General features: G+C 35.5%; 1 protein-coding gene across 7 annotated transcripts in view; it reads right to left on the bottom strand.

The window, feature by feature from the left end:
- Positions 1–431: 431 nt before the first annotated feature.
- LOC145769332 (uncharacterized) overlaps positions 432–26,303 on the bottom strand; it is a 38,696-nt gene continuing 12,824 nt past the window's right edge. Inside the window, exons 3-16 of one of the 7 annotated variants that reach the window (XM_082580934.1) lie at positions 23,886–24,045; positions 19,881–23,289; positions 15,759–15,927; positions 12,074–12,264; positions 7,755–7,926; positions 7,080–7,205; positions 6,794–6,951; positions 5,849–6,055; positions 4,736–5,175; positions 4,525–4,565; positions 3,059–3,228; positions 2,335–2,541; positions 1,653–1,743; positions 432–1,522 (exon numbers count right to left, since the gene is read on the bottom strand). In XM_082580934.1, coding sequence (XP_082437060.1) covers positions 1,284–1,522; positions 1,653–1,743; positions 2,335–2,541; positions 3,059–3,228; positions 4,525–4,565; positions 4,736–5,175; positions 5,849–6,055; positions 6,794–6,951; positions 7,080–7,205; positions 7,755–7,926; positions 12,074–12,264; positions 15,759–15,927; positions 19,881–20,012 — 2,343 coding nt within the window. In that variant the 5' untranslated portion in view covers positions 20,013–23,289; positions 23,886–24,045 and the 3' untranslated portion in view covers positions 432–1,283. The other 6 variants (XM_082580936.1, XM_082580938.1, XM_082580935.1 and 3 more) reach the window with 6 other exon arrangements.

The raw sequence follows: 26,303 nt of genomic DNA, 5'->3' as shown, positions 1-26,303 counted from the left end.
AAGCTTTCAGTTTCTTAATGTCTCTAAAACAAAGTTTGCCTAATTTTAAACGAAACTGCATTAAAAGAGAGTTTTGCCAATAGCCTACCAAACATTCAAATATCTCAGCCAAGAATTAGCAACAAGAAAACATAGAGACTTAGCTTTATTTCCGAAAAATGCCGAAGAAAACATGATCTTATCCTTTTGCTATGCCACCGGACAGCACCATTTTACAGGAATATTCAATCGTACCCACATTTTTGTTGAAACTGCTCTCAGAATGCACCAAATTCAAAGTAATTTTTCAAAATTTTCTGGGGGCGCCACTTCATTGTAGCATGTAAACGCAAAGGCATGATTTCTATATAATTCAACTAAATTAGGAAACTTTCTTGAATCGTTCTGTGCGTGGTGCGTGAAGCTCCATTAAACATTGTTGTACCAACATATCATTGTCAGTAAGCAATTTTTGTTAAGACGACATATTTCAGTCAACATAGAAAAAATAGTTAAAATTAAAAATCATTAGTTATGATTTCACTCATCATAGAAAAGATAATTAAGATCAAAATTAATCAGTTATTGGTAATGCAATAAACATAGCATCGGCCTCCAGTTGTGTCACAGGTTTGTACAATTACACTGAGGAGGCTTGTGCATATAAAATGCTATAAAGTAGTTTGCTTTTAAAATTCATGAAATTTTATGTTGAAAAAAAGCAGTTTGATATTTAATAGCTTGTATCACAATCTGTCAAGAAAGCAGTGGCTGAGCCAGGATTTTTTGTACATTTCTGTAAGGAGGGTATATCACTATATCTTCCTTTCCCCTACTTTGGACTACCTTTTGTCTGGCCTCTACCTTTCCACCAACCTGGCATGGGCGACCCTTCTGGGAGCAGTTAGCTCCCGCCAGTACAGCTCTAGAGGTCACTGAGGCACGGAAACTCTCTCACCCCGTTAAGGTAGTAGTCCAAAGAGAGAGAAATGTTTATGTAGGACCTGTCTCAAGATCCACCTAATTTTTAGGCAGCCACTGGCAGACAATACATAATATATCAAACAATTGTTTAAATAAAATGAAAGTAACGTAGCATGCCTCCTTTAAATGCCTTGAGCTTTTACAATGTGCACAAAACAAAGCAATATTTTACAATTTTTCTTTTCAAAAAAATTCCGAATAAAGCATAGCTGTTTTAAACCACAGTACAAAGTACATGTAACCGAACCAGAATTGTTTGAATAACAGATTTGAAAAACGAAACTAAAATGTCCACCATCAATGCAAGGAAAACTTCAGTGTTATATCGCGGGAGTGTGAAAGCAAGTTTCGCAAAACCCATAATATCTGTCTTCACCTTCATTCGAGCAACCGGAGATTGCGCAGCGGCCATCACTTGGAGGGGCCTCGACACTCACCACTGAATCGATATAACTAAAAGATGCAGAGCTTTCAGCATTGCGATTTAACATTTCCCGCCAAGCTTGGTGACACGAACTGCACAAGTATCGGTACTTCCTTATCGCTCGGCCATTGCAACCTGTTAAGGATGATTAACAACGGTTGAATATTAATCTTTTTTGACTGAACAACATATTTTTATAAGTTGAAAAGCCTACCGCGAATTACATTAAACTGACCAGTGTGAGAATTTAAATCAACTCGCTCACCAGCAGTTCTGCATTTATTTGGATGATCCTCAATATCTACATAATGGCTGTCGGACTGGTCGTTCACCGGATTCATAGCTTCTGGTAAATCCTGGAAATACGATTTATTGGTTTCTATTTGTTGAATCCAGGATTATGCGTAGTTGTCAAACAGTTAGATTACTGGCAGTCAATCTTGCGTGTCCACAGTCCACACCGTTTAATTCTTTCGCCAAGAGCGCGAGCTTTACTGGGTGTCAAACCGACGCCCATTCGTACGTCGTGCTGGTATACTTACCAGTCACCGTTCAATACAACAACGCCCCATCAATGTTTCGCAGCAACACAGCACAGTTTCATTTTGCGATAAATACATTTCTTGAGTGAAATGTTCAGAAATATAACAAACTTCTTTACTGGCAACTTCGAGTTGAAACGTTTTGACACTTTAATATCACGGTTCCTGTATTCAACAAAATCCAATTTTTGTATTTTTCTTACAGTTCAATTAGAAGATTCAGTATCATAAAATAGACATACCATAAATTACCTGAATATCTTCTAACATAAAAAATCAAAAATAATTTACCGCTTGTTTCGAACAAAAAAGTAAGTAAAGCTCATTAATCGTACAAACAGCTTTCAATTTGATCAGCATCAAAAGCATGTGATACAGTACTAAAGAAAAATTAAAGGTAATTACCGCTTCAGGCGTAGGATTTCTACTTATTACAGTATTGGGAAGGTAGATATGAAGCCGGTATACATGTTCTTGTATTTTTGTTAACTCCATGTCCAGCACATCACTGATCGTGTGAGTGTACACCACATCAAGTTGAGGGTCCGATTCGAAACGTAATTCTACTTTATCGTTGTCTCTTAAACCACGCTTTTCCAACATAACTGATACCTGAAAAATTTTACCGTTAGTGATTAAAACTGGAAGTCCCCAGAAGCTCAAGGCAAAGATAAAAAAAAAAAAAAAAAAAAAAAACGCAAACGACATGAAATGTATGAAATTACAAATTAATGATTTTCAAAAATTTTCACAGAAACGTAATCGCAAAAATCGTTCAGAACCATCAACTGTTACCTCACAGTGTAGATTTTAACGACCTGTTCTACCCTGATGCTGCGAGTTCGCTGTGGTAATTGCGAATTGCACTAGCTTTCGGAACACAGTTCCCCAGTCATGTGCTATGACGAATCATTAACTGTTAAATTAAATTTGCAACGACTGCAACTTGAAGACTTGCATTATGAAGAATGCCAGAAGTGCAGAACTCACTTCACAACGCTTTAACGAAGCAGATAAACCAGTAGTGTATAAAACTTTTACAAAAGAAAAGTTCAATGTTTGAATTTTAAGTTTTGTTGTATTCATACAGGCTAAAGCTCAAAGATTCTCATTTTCAATCAGTAGTTACCTGCTTGAGATTATCGCACGATGTCAATTTCAACACGGTAAAAGATATATTCGAGCAATTTAACACTTTGACGTGATTGTTAGATTGGCACTGAACCGTCACTCCACTCGATAAACTTCGAGAAAAAGTATTTCCACGATCGAGTGCGTCGTTCTCCATTTGTTCCATGACTACAAATTAACATAAAATGATATTAGTTCGGTTTGGAGACATTCTAAAGTTTTCATAGAATACAAAAAACGACATAATTAGATTTTGATCAGTGAAAAGATTGTTGGAAGCTGTCCATTGGTCAATGTAATGTAGAAGAGTTATCAGTAAAAAATTCAAGATCTTAATGTTTGCGACAAGTCCGCATTTATTCGTTACATACAGTTCTTTGCCAGTAAGTTAACCAAAGCTGAATACAAATAAAACTTCACCATTAAACATAAAATTTAATATCTGCAATTCTACGTATGTATCATGTATTGTGGTATAGTCATAGGACCAGCGTTGATGCTCATTGTTAAAGTCAGACCAGGCAAAGCTTGCTGATGACGTAGAAGAAGGTCACTACCACTGCAAACTGTTCAAGGTTCCTCAGGTTTGTGAGTTGGACGGCATGTCATGCGATTCCAATGTTTTGAGCAGATTGTGCTTCCCTACATACCACGATCGTGCGCGGTTCTGCATTCGAGTAGCAACTCCCCAAGATCCTTGTTTACGTCATGCATTCACTTTTTCTTCTGACTTGAACTTCGGACCAGGAACTATGTAAAACACATTCTTGGGCCATACCCAGTCGGACATGCGATTCAACTGTCCCAACCATATCAAACGAGATGAACATAGTCTGCTTCTGTCTGAAGATATTTCTTTCACTGTCTTGATTGACATATTTCAAAGATCTGTCATTGAATTCCACTTGCTTGATTTTGCAGAGCAAATCCATCTTATTATTTCACTCTACTGTAGTTTCGCTTGAGTGGATTTATCTCTTCAATTTGCCTTGCACTTGCTTTGAATGCATATAGCAGCTCACTTCTGAGGTACCACCAGTACAGTATTTAAAACCTTTTCGACGCAGGGGGATGCCACGGCTCATCAGAACAGAGTTTGTAAAATGTTTTGGTCAACCACGTTGCGGGGATTTAACGAAAGTGATTTAACATTTTTGTTTTCGCGGCATTTTTGTACGTTTTCGTCGACGTTAACACCAATAGCCTATATTTTAAACAAATTAAATTGTCGTCAGATTCACAGAATATCATTTTATTTCCATTTACCAGCAAGGGCCTGAACATTATACTGAATTGAACAGTGTCGTCCAACTATTTGCAGTGATGCCAATGCATCAAATATCACGTAAATGGTAAACACAGTAATATGCAACATCGGCATTTTGCAATCAAACGGAAAAGACAGTAGTTTGTTAAAATTGAGCAAACAGTCGGCCAAAAAGAAAAGTTTATAAGCTCTATTACCTGGAGTGCTGCCACTCGAGTAAAGGTCTTCATCCATGCCACTAAAAGGTAAACATATTGGGTTCAATATCAAAGTCAACAAAAGGTGTTTTGATTGACTGATACATCCAGTGAATTAGATTCCGCTTAAAGTAGAATGTTTCGATTCTCGCAAAGCATCGCTCAACAATTACATGAATTCATATGAACATGATATAGAAATATCTCTCACCTTTCACAATCATGTTCGATATCGTCACATTCTCCAAAACGGTCACGAGACGTTACTTCAGAGATAACATTAGATTCCAAAGAATGTTCGCTAGGAGGGCCGGTATATGTAATTGACATGTTTTGCTCAGACGTGCGATGCGGTATTGAAACTCTTAACATATTTTCAGAATCGTAACCAGATTCTCCACTCGTCTGCACGCTGGTTGTGTTTTCTCTGCTTGACACTTTTGAAACCATTGTATTGTCACCTTCCAAACTAAGGTCAGATTCTGATAGGAGTGAATTAATTGTTTTTTGATTTTTATTGGTCAATGCTCGGACCGTATTTCTAGAATGTTCTAAAGATCGGCTGACGACAGCGCGAGTTTGAGTGTTTGTTCGTCTGCCATCGGATTCATCTTCAGCTTCACTTTCCGGCTGGTAACTTGAACTTAAAGGCTGAAATCAGAGCGTTTTCGAAAGGTCATTTGAAGGTACTAGTCTTACCAATACGATGAATCTTTTCAAATTATAATACAGTATAATAAGCATGGCGTTTCTTTGGTAAGAACTCCATACATATCGAAACTATCTTTATTGATTAAAAACTAACTAAGAATGTACGGCCATTAACAAAGAGTAATCCAAACCAACAACCACAGTGAACACATTAAATTGAAAATATTGCAATAATTTAAGCCTGCTATGCTAATAAATTTATTTGAAAAAGTTCAGTAGTATCGTTTTAGAATCTAAAACCTAGATGGTAGAAAAAGAATCATAAAAATAAAACTACTTTTGAAAAAAACAAACATAATTTTCTCGTCGGAAAGCAATATCGTTGACGTTATCAGTCTTTCAGCAAAACAAGCGAGTTAAAGCAAAAATCGCTCAAATCTTGGAATAAAATCTCCACCATGCTCAAGCAAATAAATTTTAATGCGATGTCACAATTAAACTGGTTTAAAGCACATTTCAACTTTAAATTTCATTTCACATTTTTGTCAATTTCTGTTATCGAAAAGATCTTTCTCGAAGTCTAAAATAATCAACGCCGTTGGAAGTCACATACTCACACAACAACATTCCAACTAACTAAGATACCAAAAGTACAAATGAAATACCATTTCACCTGGACAGGATAATCAAAAGTAAATCCAACTGGCAATTCATCTTCAAATTGACTTTGCAACTCAAGCACGTATTTCCATAAATTAAACACGTCTGCTGCTCCCCCGCCTTCCGACAAACGATTGAAACAAATTTTAAAAAATGAATTTGGATTAATAACAGAACGATCGGGAGAAGATTCACCTTCAGGAAACCTAACTGCAGGTACCTGAAGTAACAAAAATTTTATTTCATAGCGTGTATTTTTCAACGCTTCGTTATCAATGGTTTCACACAAGCGGGTGATTGGTGAAGCTGGTAGGACCAGAGCTTCATTAGCCTACTTGAATCATATTCTGGTGTTTCCACGTCTGCACCGCGTTGAAGTGATGTTGGTATTTACATACAGTTGGCTGAAAATCGCCAATTATGGAGCTTTCATTGACGATATTTTGCAATCAAACTGGTGTAACATGTATTATAATTTTTCGACATATCTTTATAGAATTAAATCGTCCAAAAGCTCTATAGGTTTAGGAATTCGGGCAATGCAATGAAAGTTTAATAAAAGTTGATGGGCCACACTCCACAAGTTTGAAACTTTGGTGTATCTTCACTGAATGGATACAGTGGCACAGAAATGGTTGAAAACAAACTTTACTATTACTTCTCACTAGTGTTGAAAATCACAGTTGTCGAATTCCTCAAACACCACCAGTATTTCAACTAACGTAAAACTAAGTAAAATTAACTACCAACGTAGCCAACTGTATAATATAAAACATTTTTCATGTAACGATCAAAGAAATAACGAAAAGTAGGAAATAAGTAGCCTTAGTTTGGTAGCTTTTTTTCATGGAAAAATCAGCTTCAACAAATTAGTTGGAATGCTAGCTTGAGAAGAAAACTACACGAGACGTTTTCTTGCCATACGAAATAACATTAACTCAACCAAGCAGTAAGTTACCTCAAGAATTTCATGTTCAGTGGTATATGTGATATCAGTTTTGGTAACGTATGATTTCAACAATGACATTCCATCCTCGTTTTCAAATAAATATGGAAACTCAAACTGTTTGAAGTTCTTGTCGGTAATTGGCACGCACAAATCACGAAATTGTGTTTCTGAAATGCAAATTGCATTACGATTCGGGCACTGAAACCAGGTAACAGTCAAGTGAATATCATATACTCAAATCAAAATTTTTCCAGAGATTGCTAAATACGTAGTCGAATCACAGTCGGGAACACACCTGTTGTTGTTTCATCGACAATTACCAATGGAGCAAAATGTCCTTTGTTGTAAGCAAGATACATTGGACAACGGACACATTCGTTGACTGGTATCATTACCGGAAGGTATATCGATGGTTTGAAATCTAAAAAAAATCGACAAAATGATTAGTAAAAAAATCAATAGACGGTTTGTTATGCCTCTTGATGGCTTCACACGTTTAGCCTTTGATAAAAACAATAACATGATCATACTAATTCCTTAAAATGAAAAACTAATCGAACTAAGAAGTTTGTATAAATTTGTTAAAACCTTTACGCTCACTTAATACAGAATCGGACTGGTCATCAGGCAATATACTGTATTTGTGACTTTCAACGCTCACGTCGTCAGCGCTGAGAAGGCAGTTTAAATAAACCTTGAAGAAACCACACAATGTACCCAGATACTCTAACCAGTATTTCTCAGTAACAAAAGATGGTGCAGTGGCTTAACATGTCATTGGACCAAGCTTAAACTAAACCGTAGGCTATTACGAACTTAAAAACAAAATCATCTCTACCAAAAAAAGCAAAGCCACCATAAGCTGCATTTCCCAACAAGTTATGCTTGTCACTCTCAAACGCTAGTACTTCACCACAAACTTCAGGAAGAATCAGGATTTTTCACTAATCTTTCGAAAACTTATACTAACCATTATCCTCCAGGCCTACTACAATGATAGGCCGTCGAGAAATTTGAGCCATGACAAAGATATGAAATTGGGAAAGTGCGGAATAAATTGATTGTGAATTTCTCTGTGAGCGCGACTCCACTGGAGTAGTAAAGGCATTTTTACAAATATTTGACCAACCACGTTCCAGACTCTGAAGAGAAATAAGTAATTAAGAATAAGTTTAAATGAAACTGTTCACCAGGCATTTCAATATGATACAATCTTCTGATATAAAATAAATGTGTTTCATGTGATACGTATTTATTCCAACGTTTCAACAATCAGACATGACTGGCTTTTTCATAAATGCGGATAATCACCTGAAACACCTTGTGATGGTTTAGCTGATTTTACACGAGAAGAGCGTATCATGTTATTCAATTATGTATAAATTTATAAAAACATAAATTATTCAACTTTCAACAACACAAACTATTTTTGACTGACTTTTATTTGATTTTTTAGTAATTAATTTAAACTTGCAGGTAATTGCTGCGCGGAAACAATCGGCCACCCCCACTTGTGGGGAACAAACCGACGATGGATTATGATGATGATGAGGTAGTTAGCCATTTCCGTTTGATTATTTTTCTTCGTTTCGAACTTGAATAAAATAGTTCTTACAACAATTGTGAGTAAATGGAAAATCACAAGCGTTTGTCGTTGTCTTCACAGCAACAGTGCACAAAAAACGACTATAACGTGTCAGATTAAGCCATACGCAGGCTTATAATACAAAGTATATACATTATACAAGACAGTTTTACTAACTGAGAAAAAATAAAATCATATTGAAGAGCATTCTAATCAACTAGGCTGAGTCAAAATATATTGGAAAAATTTTCTATTGTAGCCTACGTATTTGAAAAAGAGTGATGTAGGGATTGTAGGCGTTCATCGAAAATGTAATCTATCAGTTGAAATGACTCGAGCAGGCAAAGATCGTTTAAACTGGTTACGAACAGCTTCTATATTATACCATTCAATCACCGCATATTGGCATAAGCAAAGTAGCCGATTATCACAGGCACTGGCGCCGACTTACGGGGTGGCCACGCCACCCCGTAACCGCTATGGCGGGGTGGCAGCCACCCCGTTTAGGTTACATTACTTACTGCAAATAAATGTAATTTGAACGGAAGTTTAAATCTTTTTTTGATCATTGGTTTTCGCTTCAAGTCAACGTGAAGCAAGAGGTGAACCAATACAGTATTGCAAACAAAATGATTGTTTTGTCACAAGCATGATACTAGCGAAACATCAAGCAAGCTACGTGAAGATTACGCAACACGTGGCTACAAGTTTTTTCCTTGTTGTTGTTGCGATCGTTTTATTTGTTACTTGTCATAAGTCATTGTTACGTTAGGTTTACAATGGGATTTATTAATCAATAAAATACGATCTTTCCATTGCCTCCCTCAAAAATCTTTTTTGAAAATTTTTAAACTGCTCATAGTATCGCTATAAATCATGACAGCTATAAAATACTTGGAAATAAACTTATCTGGATGATTGATAGCTCCACTCCCTAAATCAGGGGTTCTTAACCGGGGGTAAATTTACCCCCTGGGGGTAAATTTCACCTACCGAGGGGGTAAATTTACTGACTCATAAGTTAAAGCAAACTTTAGTTTTTCAGTTATTGAAGAACTGGTAGTGTTGCACTCGATTCTGATTCAAATTTATGCTTAATGTAAGTTTTCGTCTTTTTCTTTTATCTCCACGCAAGTAGACTACCAGTTTCATTCAGCAGCGTATGTGTGTTACATTTTTGGAAAAAATGGATACTGGAAAAAATGGACAATTTCTTTTAACAAAATAATATATCCTGGAATCATGTGGGTTTACTTTGCACAGAAGGTGCCCCTTCTATGCTCGGTACTAAGTCTGGCTTTACTACTCTGGAGAAAAAAAACGCGCACCTAACATCATTTTTACTCACTGTGCCCTTCATCGACATGCACTGGCAAGTGAAACCCTTCCAGAATATTTGAAAGCAGTATTGAAGCATGTGGTTGAATGTGTGAATTTTATCAGGGCACGTGCTCTTAATCATCGTCTTTTCAAAGTGGTTTGTGATCAGATGGGATCAGAACACTCTGTTCTCCTATATCACACCGAAGTTTGGTGGCTCTCTGTAGGGGTCTTGTTTTGTCTCGAGTTTTCGAACTACATGGTGAAATCGAGATTTTTCTTCGAGAACGCAAATCCGCGTTGAGTAAGCACTTTGACGACAACAAATTTATTGGTGTATTGGCTTACTTAACAGACATTTTTTCAAGTTTGAACCAGCTCAATATGCAAATGCAAGGAAAAGTGTTACCATTATAGATGTAGGCTAGCCTACATGATAAAATTCAGGGCTTTCAGACAAAATTAGATCTGTAGAGTACAAGAGTTCAAAAAGGAAATTTTTAGTACTCATATTTACGCAAATTTTCCAACATTTGATGATTGGAAAATCAGTAGAAGTCGCGACGAGATTTCTGATCTCGAAGTCGAAATATGCCAGCACCTTGCCGCCTTAAAAAAGAACTTTGACGGTTACTTCGAAGGTGAAAGTTTTAACAGTACTGCGGTACTGCTCTTTGGATAACTCCTTCCTTCGAAGCCAAGTTAGAAAGTATTGCTGACGACGATCTTTGCAAAGATGAATTGATTGATCTTCAATGTTCAACAACGCTTTGTTCCAAATTCTTATCGTGCAATGGTGACTTTTCCAAGTTTTGGTGTGGATTAGTCGAAGAGTTTCCTACGCTGACTAAGCGTGCATTTGAAGTTATTATACCTTTTCCAACTACTACTTATCTGTGTGAAGCAGGGTTCTCTTCATTGTTGACTATTAAAACAAAACATCTATCTCGCTTAGTTCCCAAAGACAACATGCGAGTAGCTCTTTCAACGACTGTTCCAAGAATCTCCAAAATTGTTCGTGGAAAGAAAGCACAAAAGTCATTTGAGTAGACATTATTTTTCACAGGACCCCGTCAAGAACAATCGTGTCTTCGGCAAATAAACAGCTTGTTTTTGATATTTGCCAAGGTAAATCCAGACAAAAAAAGATGTTTTGCATTTTTTCGCATGGTTGACTGGACACGATGACATCACAATGGGCCACCAAAACGGTGGGGGTAAATTTTACTTTTATCATTTGGCAAGGGGTAAACGAGACAAAAAAGGTTAAGAACCCCTGCCCTAAATGAATATCTATTTTCAAATTTCATTAAAAAAATGCAATTTTTGAAACTTTTTGAGTTTTATTTAAATAGTGCACTTAGTAAAGTAGCAGTTTTAACGTTCTGCAAATTTACACGTTTATATGATTATATTTGAGGAAAGCTACACCCCCTGCCAATTCCCAATAATGAAAGCAACCTTTTTTAATTACTCAAGATTTTGCATTTTGAATTATTTTCCGATTTTAATTGGAGTGTACTGTCATCTACTTCATGCTTTAATTTCTACTGTACTTTGTTATCTACTTCATGCAATAACATTGCGTGTCAATGCGTGACAAACTGTGAGGCGGGAATTTATTGGTCTGACATGCTGTAGGAGTTGCTTGTTACATCATAGAAAAAATTACGAAAAGTCGTCCTGTAAAAGTCTGAGGCGAGAATTTATTGGTCTGACATAGGAGTTGCTTATTACATCATAGAAAATAAAGAAGACATAAACCCAACGCTTCTGCGTCTGGAATTGCAACAGCTGGAAAGTTTTCAACAGCAAACAGATTTTTGTTTCAACTATGTCGCAACTGCTTGATCTATTTGCAAGCAATGAAACAATTTCATTAATGCTTCCAAACGTGGTCTGCGTTGTGAAAATATACTTATCGTTGCCTTCCACCACCTGCGAGGCGGAGTGATCATTTAGTGCACTCAGGCACATAAAAACCTACTTGCGATCTACCATGACGCAACAGCGATTGAACCACGTCCTAATTTTAAATGTTTATCAAGCTGAAGCTTCACGGTTACAACTTGACCAGCTGATTAGCAGTTGGATTGACAGAGCTGCTGTTCGCAAAAATACTTTTGCCAAATGTTAAGTGTCAGACAAGCAACGTAACAATAAAATTCACGACATACCTCCTGTGCTTTGTTTTAAAGTTGCTTTGTAAATTGTCGAGCTACAAATCAGGTGTGAAAAGACAATTGCATCTACGAAACACGCTTAGTAAAAATCAAACAAAAACATGCAGTTTGATAGTTTTTAGGTTGCCATATTGTGCTACCGCCACCCCGTGCAAAAATAAAAGTCGGCGCCTATGATCACAGGCACAGAGTTTCAGTCACCTCGTCTGTCCATGTTTTTCCAAGTTGTTCACACTGTTGTGTTGTATAATGCTTCCAACGAAGAAAAAGTGGAGAACTTCTACTTGCTTGCTTTTCACATGTATTCTTGAGACAACGACGAAAAAATAAAACTTGATCTGTGAGTCCACAAATATGTACAGCTACAGCATGGCATAGTGAATTGCCATCACCTAAAACATGTTAAATTCATTTTAGAGGCCAATAATGCACTGGTGGATAATGCAACAAGCAGTCCTACTGACTGATGAAACGGTCATAATGCTCTCATTGGGCATTGCTCGGGACAAAGACATGGCAGTAACCTGACAAAAGCTTTACAACTACGGCATAATATACCATTGGCAGTTTTCTTCTTTATAACGTTACAGATGTTGTTACCAATCTGCTTGGTTTCCATTTGAACGTCTTAATTGAGGCTTTAGGAGTAACCGATGGAGGTAGCCCTTTGTAATTCTGAGTTTTTTTTTTAGATCAAATTATGATTATAATATTTAATATCTTTTCAGGCATTACCGATTTATTGCTTTTGCATGTTTTACAGGACCTTCTGATGATCCCCCTTTTAGGGTGAAACACTGAAACAGGCTGTAGTGTAGAGGTTTTAGAAATAACTATATTTGATGTAATTTGCTCTGCTTGGCTTTTTTGCTTGGCATTGAGCACTTATTGTAGTATTAATAGTATTTTAAACTGAACAATGAACATAAACTATAAACTACGAACGTTTTCGGCCATACACAATTACACTACACATGCTAGCCCTTTTCAAGTAACGAAAATAACTGATTTTACATCTACATTGAAAATAAATAACTGATCTACACAATGAATTGAAAAACGAAATGCATCCTGAGGGTTCTTCCAAACGCTAAGATTCAGCGTCTTAAATTTAAAAAAAAAATGGGCAAATGTTCAATTCGGTACACGTTTCCAAATACCTGACGTCAAGTTTTAATTTCACAAGTTTTCTTCCTAACTATTCCAATTTTCGCAAATCCTTAACTTGTATTCCTCTACTGTTGCTGAGTTTATAATACAATTACAATTTAATGTATTATGTTAAGTGCCGTGTGGTTGCTTGGTTTTATCTGTCTATGGTTGAAGAAAGTCACCTCTTTACCAAAATTGTATTAATAGTATTTATTGTTTAATATACCATTGGAATGTACAAATGTATAACATTCAGCACCAAAATGCGTCATATGTAATGCTTCATCGAATGAGGGCTGATGATTGTGGGTTTGATCTGATCACAGTCTTCCAAGCTTCTTCATCGTCTTTTATCATTATGTTTTGTTTATGTTTGTCGACTTCTGCTTCCTTTCTTTTGTATCACGCGGTGCTACTTTTTGAGATGTCCATATCTGTAGATGTGCCCTGATAAGTATCGCTAGTAAAATAAACAACCTCTCTAGTATTCACGCACAGTGACATTCTCTTCATCAGTAGTGGTCTAAACCTCGATGTTCAGAAAAAGTACAAATATGAAGATAACAGATGGATCAGGATCTAACTAAGTATATAGCCTAGTAAATATAACCTAATTCACAACAGAATGTATGAATTACTGAACAAGACTTGTTTTCTTATAGGTTCTTCAGAAAATATCAGTTCTCATTTCCTAAACGAAAATGCACTTTTCAAGGAGCTTGTTAAATACTTTCACTATTCTTGAGAATGTTTTTATGGACGTTTAGCAAATGAGGTCAACGATGCTTAGGACCACTGAAGATAAAACTGCTACACACACTAGAAGGGAGGCTGTAACCCCAACAGTCCAACAATTACAACCAATGGTAAAAGTTCAGCAAATATTCAACGGAAAAAAGAAGAGATATTGCTGCGTGCTCTCAAAGGTCAGAAAGATGAGGTTCCATTTGCTAAATATTAGCCTAATATTTATACAATTTTTTTAAAACTTGTTTCTCCAATGTCCACATTTATCGACCTTACAGATCAATCAACCGTTCAGTAATACACTCCATTTCCGAACCAACCTCAAAAATTACCAAAGAAATCTTCAACTCGGTTCAATGTTTATCTTTTTTGAATGAAAAACATCGATCCATTTCACAAATGAAGTGAAGTGATTAAGGAATGACAAATGCCTGTAAAGTCTTTTTTCCATCAATAAATCTATTGGGGAAAACACAGCCAAACTCCCACTTTTGATTCGACACATCCACAAACATATTTTAACTTCGAATGCATTAATGCTTGATATGACTAAAACATAGCTTAAAAAAAAACTTGATAGCCTAAGTCGTTGTTAAAACTAACAAGTTCATGATTTTCTTCTTTCAAATATCCTGGTTTCATCACGTAATTTCAACTTTAACAACTTTCTTTACGGAAACTAATGAATGTTTGGATGGAAAAAAAGTCAATTGTGTCATGCCTGGTTCATCATACTACACACGAAATAAGTGGGTTGCAAGTGATACAATTTAAGTTTACTTCTGATAAAACTTCTTTAGAATTTACGGAAGGATATCCAATATTCATTATTCTTGTATCTTTTTCGCTGCCAGATTCTCTCTGTGAAGAAGACAATGAACACTTGGAACGTAACGTTTTCGCACATCACTCATTTCTCTTCCCACTGTGGATGGAAAACCAACAGCGCAAACATTCAATCTGACGCAATCAAAAGAACAAATCCATTTTCTCAAAATCGTGCTTTTCTGTGATATCATTTGCTAATGAACGGTAACTTCTCTTGATCGTTCGTATCGAGCAACCGAACAAAATACCAGGAATTGAGCACCATTTTCGATGTTTGCTGGCACATCCAATGGTAAATCAAATATGACACAACAATTCATAGCGAACGAGAATGGGCGAGCACAGAACATCAAACCTCCAGAAAGTTCTTGATTTTTATTAATTTTCTTTTTGAAACCCACGAGTCGTTATTTCCTCTTACGAATTCTCTTCGAGTGATCGGATCGGGCTGGACTCCAATATTGTCTCATATACTGTTGAGTGAAGCTTTTTCCACGTTAAAACTGAGTCGTCTGTGGGCTACTTCTTCAAATTTTCCGAAATCATGCTAATATTGTCTCTTTGAGCACTAAATGGACAAAATTAAGTTATCAAAATGCAGTACGAACAGCTCATGGTCGAGAACAATAGCGCATTGTATCCAACCCTCAATACGAGGAAGGAACATAATGATGATGGATGAGCATGTTTCGAAAGTTAAGGTGTGCTACTCTGTTAGTAAGTTGTTGTTAAAAACTAAAAACCACATTCTTTTTAATAAGCTGTTGTCTTTGAAACGTTGCAACAGGAGTTTTTCCAAGTCCGTTTGAATCTGTCCATTGCATTTTTCGCCTACGTTTATCTTTTTTTGATTGCCTTCTTAATCTTTAGGTCCTTCTTAATCTTTTTCTTTTCTACATTGTCAAGTCTAAATCTTGTAACCTTTTATTATTAAGGCAGTCTTCAACGCTTCTTTTCACTTGTCAATACCAATTTTGACGAGCATGAACAATCTAAAATTTATTATTAAAAATAAATTATTATCCATAAGCAGTAAGCACGTAAGCCTAAAGAAGCAAACAAAAGTGTAGATCTTGTACTTTAAACAACACGATGTATTTATTGCTTCTGATATTTGCTTTTAGCTAATGTTTCAGAACTTTCTATTGAACTGACATACCCGGGACAACAATGGCAATCACTGGTTTTGTGCACCGAGTCCAATTGTAAACCTTTTGCTTTGCTAGCATACTGGCAAACTGTGGATCGGCAATTGACATTCTAGCCCTCTTGAATGCAGCTTCTTGACTGCCTTCCGCGTGCGGGAGTGCCACGAACGTTGAGAAGAACTGAAATGTACAGAAAATATGAAAGTGAAAAAAGATAAAAATTAAAGAAGCTAAAAATTTATTGTCACTTTTAGGCAGTAGGGTATATTGGCGAGCAATTTATCGAAGACGAAAGTAGGTTTGCTGATCATCCGACGTTTCCAAGGTTGTGTTTTGCAAGAAATAATCTGGCTCGATAACAGGGATGCCAGAAACAACATTATTTCAAAAATGATTAAAAACTTCGTTTCCAACACCCCCATTGGCACAAAGTCTTCACTTTGCTCAAATCACATTAAAAAGGTACGGATATTGTAAAGCGTTCATTACTTTAAAAACTTTTCTTTTGTTCTCGTACGTCAGTAACGCTTCCACAGGTAGGCCTAGAGACTAAAAAAACTTAACAACTTTTTTGATTCAATCTTCCAACCAATCTGAAGATAGTTTAGTTATGAAACAGGACACTTGTGATGGAACAAAATATGTTGCTTTTCAGATATCAAAAACGGCATTGGTGATATTTTTAAAAAATTTCAAGACAAAAAGACCAATTTAAATAAAGTAAACAATATCACACCAAATCAGAAGAATCGGTTTATTTAAATACAGAGCTTTCGCCACACAAGTGTGGCTTCATCAGTATAAACTGCAACAATAATAAAGAATGATATACTATTAAGATGGTTATAAAATTTAATGAAAGTGTTAAAAAAGTAGATAATATAGTAAAGAAATAGAAAAGATCAAATATTATACATAACTACAAGACTTTAGGTCAACACACTAGATAATAAGATGATAATCAACATGTAAAAATTCAAATCTATTAAAATTGTAATTGGAGAGAACTTTTAACTATAAAACTAGTTTCTACGTATTGTAGCTCCTATCATTTGTCTGACTTGTCTGACTTCTAACGATGACATAGCCTACACTATTTATTATTGTGATAGCAAGGGATGAAAACAAACTGAACTGCTAATTCAAAGAATGTTGAGATGCAAACAAACTGAACCGCTAATTTAAACAGAACTAAATTCTAAGAATGTTGAGATGCAATGACATTGGCATAGCAACGATAGGTTAAAAGTAAAAATGCATTTCAATAATGATGTCATAATGAAAATTTTATATTAGAAATGAATTAAAAATGAACAAGGGAGTAGTAAAGAAAAAAACGTATTGAAATGTTTAAATCAATTAGTGAAAGAAAAGAACATCTAAATCTAAAACGAGAGAATTAGGAAAATAGACAAAACAAGAAGGTCTAAAAAGTAGTTAGTAAAAAGATCGTCAGTAAAAGAGTGATAAGATTGTTTATTCTCTAATGTTTATCACAGTAGGTTCTTGTGAGTGAAGTGTTTTAATCCAAAATTGTTCTTTAGTTTTTCTATATTCACACGTTTTGTTAAGTTTATCAATGGCAATGGCGTGAAAATCAAAAGTGGTATGATTTTGTTTGTTGAAATGTGAAGCAACAGCTGTGTTTTTATTGTTTTTGATGTCTCGTAAGTGTTCACTAATTCTGATTTTAAATTTGCGTCCAGTTTCTCCAACGTATTGTTGGAAACATTTTTGGCAAGTAATTAAATAAATGATGTTAGAAGAATCACAATTAACTGACTGGAAAATATTAAACTGTTTATTTGTAACACTGCTGGAAAAGTTTTCGCAAGGATTAGAATGAGCACAAGTGGAACAATTTTTTCTGTTACAATGGGTGAAACCAGGTGGGGTCAAGGTGGAATGTAAAGGTTTAAGGTTAGTTTTGACTAGAAGATCACGAAGAGTAGGGCATCTTTTGTAAGCAGGAAGTGGAGGATCCGGAAATAAAGTTTTCAAATTTTCATCAATTTTTAAAATGTAATCAAATTTATTAAATACTTTTTTGATGTTAGGAAGTGAGGGATGATATGTGGTGACGAATGGTATACGTTTAGAGTTAGTGGTTTTTATTAGACTTTGTTGCTCAAGAAGACTTTCACGATTCATTGCTTTAGCTTTATTAATGGCATCAGTTATGATTTTAGTTTTGTAATTTCGTGTTTTGAGATGAATGCTTAAAATTTGAGTGTGTTTATCAAAAAATTGAGTTGTCGAGCATATTCTGCGAAGGCGTAGTGCTAAACTGTATGGAATATTTTTAGTGACGTGAGATGGATGGCATGAGGTGGGTAAAAGGTATTGATGTGCATCTGTAGGTTTACAATAAAGTTCTGTTTCAATTTTGTTATTAATAATGTGTACAGTTGTGTCTAGAAAGTTTATTTCATTTGAAGAGTAGTTTAATGTGAAGCGAATAGTGGGGTGAAGTGAATTGGCAAAATTAAAGAAGTCTAAAAGTGATTGTTCTCCCGTTGTCCAAATGATAAAGATGTCATCAATGTATCTTAAGTAACAGAGTGGCTTGTGTTTTGTAGATTGAAGTAGCTGGTTTTCAAAGTTTGCCATGAAAATGTTAGCATATTTCGGAGCCATTTTAGTGCCCATGGCTGTGCCTTGAAGTTGTAAGTAGTTTTTAGAATCGAAGGTGAAGTAATTGTTTTTTAAAATGCAATTAACAGATTCTTTTAATAATGTAATGAAATCGTTGTTAACATTTGTGCTGTGTAACATTTGGTCTAATGCATTGATACCATCTTCATGCGGAATGTTTGTGTACAAAGATATAACATCAAGTGTGACAAGCAATGATCCTGTAGGTATAGATTTGATTTGATTTAAATACGAAAGAAAGTCTGTGGTGTCTTTAATGTGGGAAGAAATGAAAGATCTGTTCATAAACTTTGAGAGATGAAAGTCAACAAATTCAGATAGTTTTTCAGTTGCTACCCCATTACATGATATAATAGGTCTGCCAGGATTATTAGGTTTGTGGATTTTTGGTAAAAGGTATAATCGTCCTGGATTGTTATTTTTTGTACAAATTCCTTTGAAGACTTCTTCTGAAATAAAGTTTTTATTTTTTAGTTCAGTAGCAATGTTTTTGACTTTTTTAGTGACTTGTGAAGAAAAATCTTTTTGAAGAGGTTTGTAGACTTGGGTATCATTAAGCTGCCTTTGTCCTTCCTTAATGTAATCATTTCTAGACAAAACACATGTTCCTCCTCCCTTGTCAGCTGGAACAATAATGATGTTTTTACCAGTTTGAGTTTGCAAGTCTAACAAAGCAGTTTCTTCTTCAGAATTTAAATTCCGGTTGAATTTATGAAATTGATCGGGTTTGGTAGCTTCGTGTTTTATTATATTTAGATAATGGTCAAGGTTAATGTTTCTACCAGAAGGTGGGGTCCACGTGCTTTTGGGTTTTAAATTAGGTGGTTGTTCAATGGAAGAAGAAGTTGTTTCAGTTGTTGTTTCATTATGGAACGAATCATTGAAAAATTCTTTGAGCCTGAAAGATCTTGTCATATTGTTAATATCAGTAGTAAATTGAAATTTATCAAGCTTTTTTGGAGTTACGCTAAAACCTAGTCCTTTACTAAGTAAGTCAATTTGATTTTCAGTCAGTGTTATATCTGAAAGAATGTGAACATGTTTTTTAATCGGGGTCTTTTGCTTTTTAAAATTTCTAATAAATCGACGATTTCCTTTTTTAACTGTGTTAGAAGGGGAAGAAGAAGATGTTGAAATATTCTCAAGTATGAAGGGTCTTGTACAATTTGCAGTAACAGATGGACGATTTTTACGATCAGATGGATTTAAACAATTCGTAGTAGACATAGGTGAAAATGATGGTTTTTTATTAGTTGTTGAGTCTGTCAAATTTTCTTGCAGCTTTTTTAAGACCTTTTAAAAAGACCAATGTTTATCATTCAAAAAACTGCAGAAAATTTAATTTTTTTCAAGAAGCTTACTTAGAATATTTTTTGTGATGTAATAAATAAACATTATAAGCTATTTTTCATCATCAACCTCAATGCTAACATAGTACCCCTATTAAGGTAATTCCCTAATTATTAAGTTGCACTAACCTTCGAGACGACGATAAGAACGAAAGACGCCGCAGATACACATTGGATAGAAATGGATGACATGACCCTCCATGTGTAACGAGATTGTTCTTTGATTTGCTTGTACGCCTGATCAAGTGTCCTGTGTGCCATTTAAAATAGTTTTGCTCAGATGTCTTGCGCATTACTTCTGTCTATGTGCTCATTTTTACAGCGTTTGCTGAAATATTACCTATGACGAAAGAAAAATTAGTAAATAAGCTGAACAACTGTTCTCAAAAGAATTCATGAAAATTAGCTCGCGAGTGACATCAATTTTGAAAACTTTCAGCACTCATAATTTACGCTCCAGACCGTAACATACGCAGTGCTGATTGAAAACAAGAAAAATCGCGTCAGGCTCAGAAACTAATCGTGGGTCAAGTCGAAACTTGCCTTGCAATTAATTTTGCGACATGTTGACACTGTCAAAGGCAAACTACAAAAACTTAATAGTTTAAAACTCGGCAGTAAATCTGGTTCGCAAGCAATTACAATTAAAGACCGTTCGTTTAGCAAAAAAAAAAACTAAACATTCGCTTGTAAAATGCTCTGAGACTAAGGGCTGGGTGCACAACAGCGAATAGTTCAAGTGGTCGATAAAGCTAAATTAAATATTACTTTGCATGAAGTTGATCAGTAGACCACAATCAGCCGATTACGACTGAGGCTTAAGAAAAATAAGCAGATTTGACTTTCGGGGAATAATGCAATGTCGTGTATCCAACTTTAAAACCCAAACGAGTCATCAATGGAGAAAACCAGGTTAATTCATCTGGTAGAGTTAAAAAAAGGGAAAAGATTGTATGTAAAGTTTAGTGACAGCCTCTAGTGTTACAGAAAGCAGTTTTAAAAGCATGGCAAACGACTGTAAGATAGGATAGCCAGAATAGTTACAGCAAGCATAATGTAGCCTAGTATGCGGAGTTGACAAATTGATGGGTTGTATAGGCTTAGACGCTGGCCCAGTACAATGCTGTTTTTGCATTCGATGACACAAATATTTATTTCGCCAGATCTTTTTTTATTTAAAGTTGTGGTTTAAATATCAAAAAAAGAAAACAAGGCTACGAGGCAAAACATGGCTATATGATTTCAGCAACAAAAATATTTCGTAATTTCACTGATAACAAAAACGGAAAAGAAAATATCGATCTCTCTTCTGTGAAGGACGTTTTGCAAAACTTTGATAAATATAAAGTACACTATCTTCTCAAACGGTACTTTTGGTCGGTAGCCTACTTTTGTAATGTTGATGTCCAAACAGTAAACCAAATAGGTCTACTCTCTTGTGCAACGTCAGTCAGAGGAAACAAAGAAGTGCATGAGGTTTATGTATGCTGGTAAGAATGCAAGGATATGTTTGATAAAGTGAAAATTGGTGTATAGATAAGGTGAAACGAAACACGATGTGATTTGCACATACGCAGGTTTTTGAACTTGTGAAGCTTTTAAATCAGGGGTTCTTAAATTTTGCATTAATATGCCAAGGGGGTATTAACAGTGTTTGAGAGTTAATAAACATCATGACCACCTACATTAAAGTGAAATTAGTTAGTTATATATTAATAGTGGTATTGAATAGGCCTGGTATGTTCAATTGTTCATATCAGAAACAAGATGCTATTCTCACCCCTGCAAAAAATTAAAACTTTTCAAATTCTCAGCTTAGGGGAATTTTAAATCTTTTTACTTCAGGCAATGTAAGTATGCAAAGTTTCAAAATGAAAGACTAACATTTTCAGGGTATTTCTTTACCAGTTCTGTTTCATTTCTTACATTTTTTTTGCAACTCAACTTTTTCAAAAAGGGGTATCTAGATAAACAAAAATTTGACATTGCCATTTAGAGGCGTTAAAACTTTAAGGACCACTGTTTGAAAGCGTCCAGCTTGTACAAGATTCTAAGTTCTAATAAATGTGAGCAGGATCAATCTGGTTCGAAAAACTAAAAATATTGCAAATATTGAAATTCCAAAAATGATGCTTGTGACATTACTGGCATAACAGCCAAAGAACCACTTTTTTAAAACAAGGTACAAAATGAAGCATTGCTTAAAAGTTTTTCCACAGTTTTAATACATTCCATATGAATAAACTCTATCCAATAAACACATTCCACTTTGTTTTCCTCCAATAAATTGATCTCAAGTTGATCTTCATATAATTGTTGAACTATATATATAACCCTTTTCCAGTATGTGTCAATTTGGATGTGTTAATACGCATGACTCCACAATACATTCCATCTATCTCATACTGGGTCTTTCCTTTCTTCTACTTCCAGATATTTTTTCCAGCAGTACATTTCTATAACCAACGAATTCCATTTACGTTCAGTTTACACGAACTAAAGCTAATCTTTTTAACAAAATCATGTGCATTGTGCAAGGATATCCTTCCATTATTTGCTAAGTTTCTCAATGTGGGTTGTTATACAACTTCGATTTTATGCATGCCACAACCATTGTGGCATTAAAATGAGCCAACCTAACAGAAACAATAGGAGAAAACAAAACGTAACTGACAATGCTTTGTAATTTTTTTTTTATAGTTTCATGGGCAGCTTTCCTGACCAACAAAGTAGTTCTCCAACAAATGGCTGAGGAGCAGAAGTTACAGAGATCCAACAGTTGAAGTTCTTGGGACATATAAGAAACGGCAAATCTTTAAGTTGCAAATTAAGCCAATGGCTGAGTTTAAAGTTCTTTGTTATATTTTTATAACATTTTGAATCATCCATCAAACAACCCAATAATGTTTGGCAAAATGCATGATAACAATCAAGCTGAAACATCATTGTACACCAGGTACCACGTCAGCTGTGATGTAGACAGAAAAAGAGCTTTTCCGTAATCCCAGATATAAAAAAGCACTTGGGCCAGCAAAGCAAAAAAGGTGTTACTTCAAAAACAAGTGAAGATCTCAAGAGTGAAAACTCAACACCATTGCGATCTTAAATACTGGTCCAACAAAATTGCCCATGTCAGTGACGAAGTATGCTAAAAGCACTTTTAAAGACAGAAGTGGTATTATACTATGTGCTTTTATCATCTTAAAAGAAGATGTCTTTCTAAGAAAATGCATGATAAAAGTGTTGTTTCAGAACATTGACTTGACTCATCATCACCAGGTTTATTTGTTCCATTTTGATCAGAACCAGCACAGTTTTTCATCCTGGCAGTACGACAGCACCATGAATGCTTGCTAACCAGATGACACAAGTATTTTTCAAAGATTCTTTCCAACAACCTTAGTTTCTTCTTTATTGAAAAGGTTTCCAATGTTGAGTTAGACAAACTAGTGGTTGTTGTGGAGCTGGAATGAAATCATCAAACAATGTAATTCATTATCATCATCGATATGTGGATTGTACATTTCTTGTTTGAAATCTAAAAAGAGAAAGTTTGTTGTCAACAAGACATAAAAGACAAATTGCACTTGTAAATAAAGCTAGTGATTTAATACTTTAAAAACTATTAATGAACTTACACTAACAAGATCACAAGCTTTTTATTGGCAAAGTCCTTTTCACAATATGCTTACACAACACTAATATTTTTTGATACAAAACTTTCAGCTTTTGCACACAGTAACTTAACTACAGGTAGCGTTAAAAATTAAAATACTTAACATAGAATGCTTGGGTGTTTTATGATCAGCAGAAATTGCAAATGTGAGTTTCTCCTTTTTATAATTCATAAACTAAAGTTTTGTAGAATGTGGCTCATTAGGCTACTTTTTTGGTGTTTTAGTTTAATTAGACTTGCAAACAGCTGTAGGATTACACCACACAATGACACAGTTGTGAAAAAACCCAATGCAACCAAGTTAGCACTTTTTAAGCACATTTCGAACAATAATCGAATAATCGTATCAAAACGTCTGGCAAATCGCTGATATGATTAACCGATTTCATCTGTAGTACATATACTTCAGATCACACTGTATAAATGCTTAAAATTTAAGATGATATATATTTTCTTACCATCTTAGTAAAGGTTATCTTGCTAACAATTTGAAATCAACTTTTCAAATCCAGCTTCCAAAGATTTTCTTTCTTCATCCTATGCTGGGATCACCAAAGTGAGTCTTCTTGCTATATTGGCATGTCTTTTCTATTCCCTTTGGTCTTCCCACTGCTGGATCTGAATGAAGCAACTCATCTTGACTGTTGGCAGGCGCAAATCTAAGAGTTTTTTTCGGGGGGGGCCAGAAAATTTGAAAATCAATTAAAAAGAAAGAAAAAGCTAAACAGATATGAACAATGATACTACGACATATACGATATGCTATAAAATAGACATTAAAACAACCATTTTCATCAATTGTGATGCCGAGGGACTAATATCAGCTGTTTCGAAGCATATCAAACCATTTGATGCGGAAACATACAATTTCTACAATTTTTCACAAAATTTCGGGCCCTCTGGCCCCCCCCATAAATCCGCGCCTGACTGTTGGGTGTTGGCATCTACAAATTTATCAACATCTAAGCTATGACAGATACATGTCATATTGTTTCAGTGACCTATACAGGACTTAGGCTTTCCATTGCCTGATATCAAATAAAGAGTCTTGTAATCTTTTGTAAAGTCTCCCAGCTCAGAGAATTAAATTTTTAATGACATATTTCTCTTATAGGAATGGGCGAAGCTGGTATACAAGTACTGCCCTGCCACCCCCTTGGTAACTCATGACAAAGCAGGACTAGACTAAACATACGCAATAGGGTGAAACTACTTTACCTTTACTTTACTGTTCACACACTTCAATCCACATATTTTGGTCAATTCCTCTTTGTCATGAGTTACCAAGGGGGGGGACTTGTATACCAGCTCCAATGTTTTAACTCAATTGGTGTTCATTAGGCTAGAGATATATATGTCTTAATGGTTGGATCACATACTGTACTAAGAAGCAAAGAATATGTTAGAAGAATGAGACAATTAAAAGTGGGAAAAGACTGAAACAAAGATGGCGAGACTGTATGGCAGAAGATATGGAAACAGTATGAGTTGTTGCATCCAGGCTTACACCCAGTAATAATAATGTTATGGTTTTATTTATTGTCGCTCTACAACAGCTAAGGTCTTTTAGCGACAGGGCTCATTTTTAATTTATATCAGGTTTACGATGTTGTCACATTATCACCCGACTCATTCTCACTGCGCTATGCAGGATAGAACACAATCGGTACCGTTTTTAAAGTCTTCGGTTTGACCCGACCTGGAATCGATCTCAGATCTACCAACACCAGAGCCGAAGGCGAAACCACTCGGCCACTGAGCTGGTCTTACACCCAGTGGTTGAAGATTTAGATTAAGTGGATGAGAAAGGAAGAAAGCCAATCTTCATATCCACCTTCAGGCATTCCTTCAAGTGTCCTACCAAAGACACAGCCGCATGCTTTTGAGCAGCGTCGATCCAGCGCCCTTTCGAGTGCTGTACCAGAGCTATCACCACTCCACTGGGTGGAGGACAGCAATCTGCAAGTGCGGCCCCACTTAAACTAGGAATGTCAGAAATGTATTATATAATTTTCTACACTTGTGGCCGTTTAATAAAGAAAAATTTAACTCGGCTGAGGGAATCAGAGATTCAGCTACAATGTTATTTATTTTCTATTTAGCTCAACAATTTTAAACAAAAAACAGAAGTTTAACTGGTAACAGTAAATGGGGAGGAATCCAGAGTTGCCAGAGCGTTTTGAAAATTCTGAATTAATTGTTTAAAATTTGGATTTATTTTTATAAACTCTGGAGTAGTTTGAAGTTACCATATTTTGATCCCCAAAAAAGAGGACACAGTTTTTTCTAAAGTTTATTAATCGTCACGAGTTGCTTGTGCATATAATTACTGCACGATAAAGCGACGACATTAAAACTGAGAAAAAACGCTGTTGCTGAAATTTAGCCTACACATGAAATAAACAACGTTTAGCACAGAAAGAGAAAACTTTTATTTCGTCTATTGCGAGAATAGTAAATGGGAGTAAACTACTTGCAGTGAGAGTAAACTACTTTTAAAAAATAAATAAATGTGATACTTTTATTACAGAATACAAAACTATTATTCGAATTTATTGTTTAATTTAAACGACGAATATTTAGTTGTTCGTATATTTGTTTCGACGAAAGAGAATGTCGTAAAACTGATCCTCTGACAATTGTAACTTTTGTTCTGGCATTGGCCTAGGCCAGCAGTTTTAAAATTGGGCGCCGAGGCGCCCTGGTAGGCCGTGAGACTTTGCCAGGAGGGCCATAAAAGCGTGTGAAATTTGTTGCGTTTTTTGTGGTTCTCTCTTGCATATAAAGTGTTGCGTTCTCGTCTATCTATACTCTATTGCCGGGCTACTCAACTGGCGGACCGCGGTCCGAATACGGACCTTCTGAGTGTTGATAGT

Source organism: Aplidium turbinatum, chromosome 4 (assembly GCF_918807975.1).
Source record: "Aplidium turbinatum chromosome 4, kaAplTurb1.1, whole genome shotgun sequence".
NCBI lineage: Eukaryota > Metazoa > Chordata > Ascidiacea > Aplousobranchia > Polyclinidae > Aplidium > Aplidium turbinatum.
Note: the sequence above shows the minus strand (reverse complement) of the source record. Positions and strands in the feature narration are given on the sequence as shown.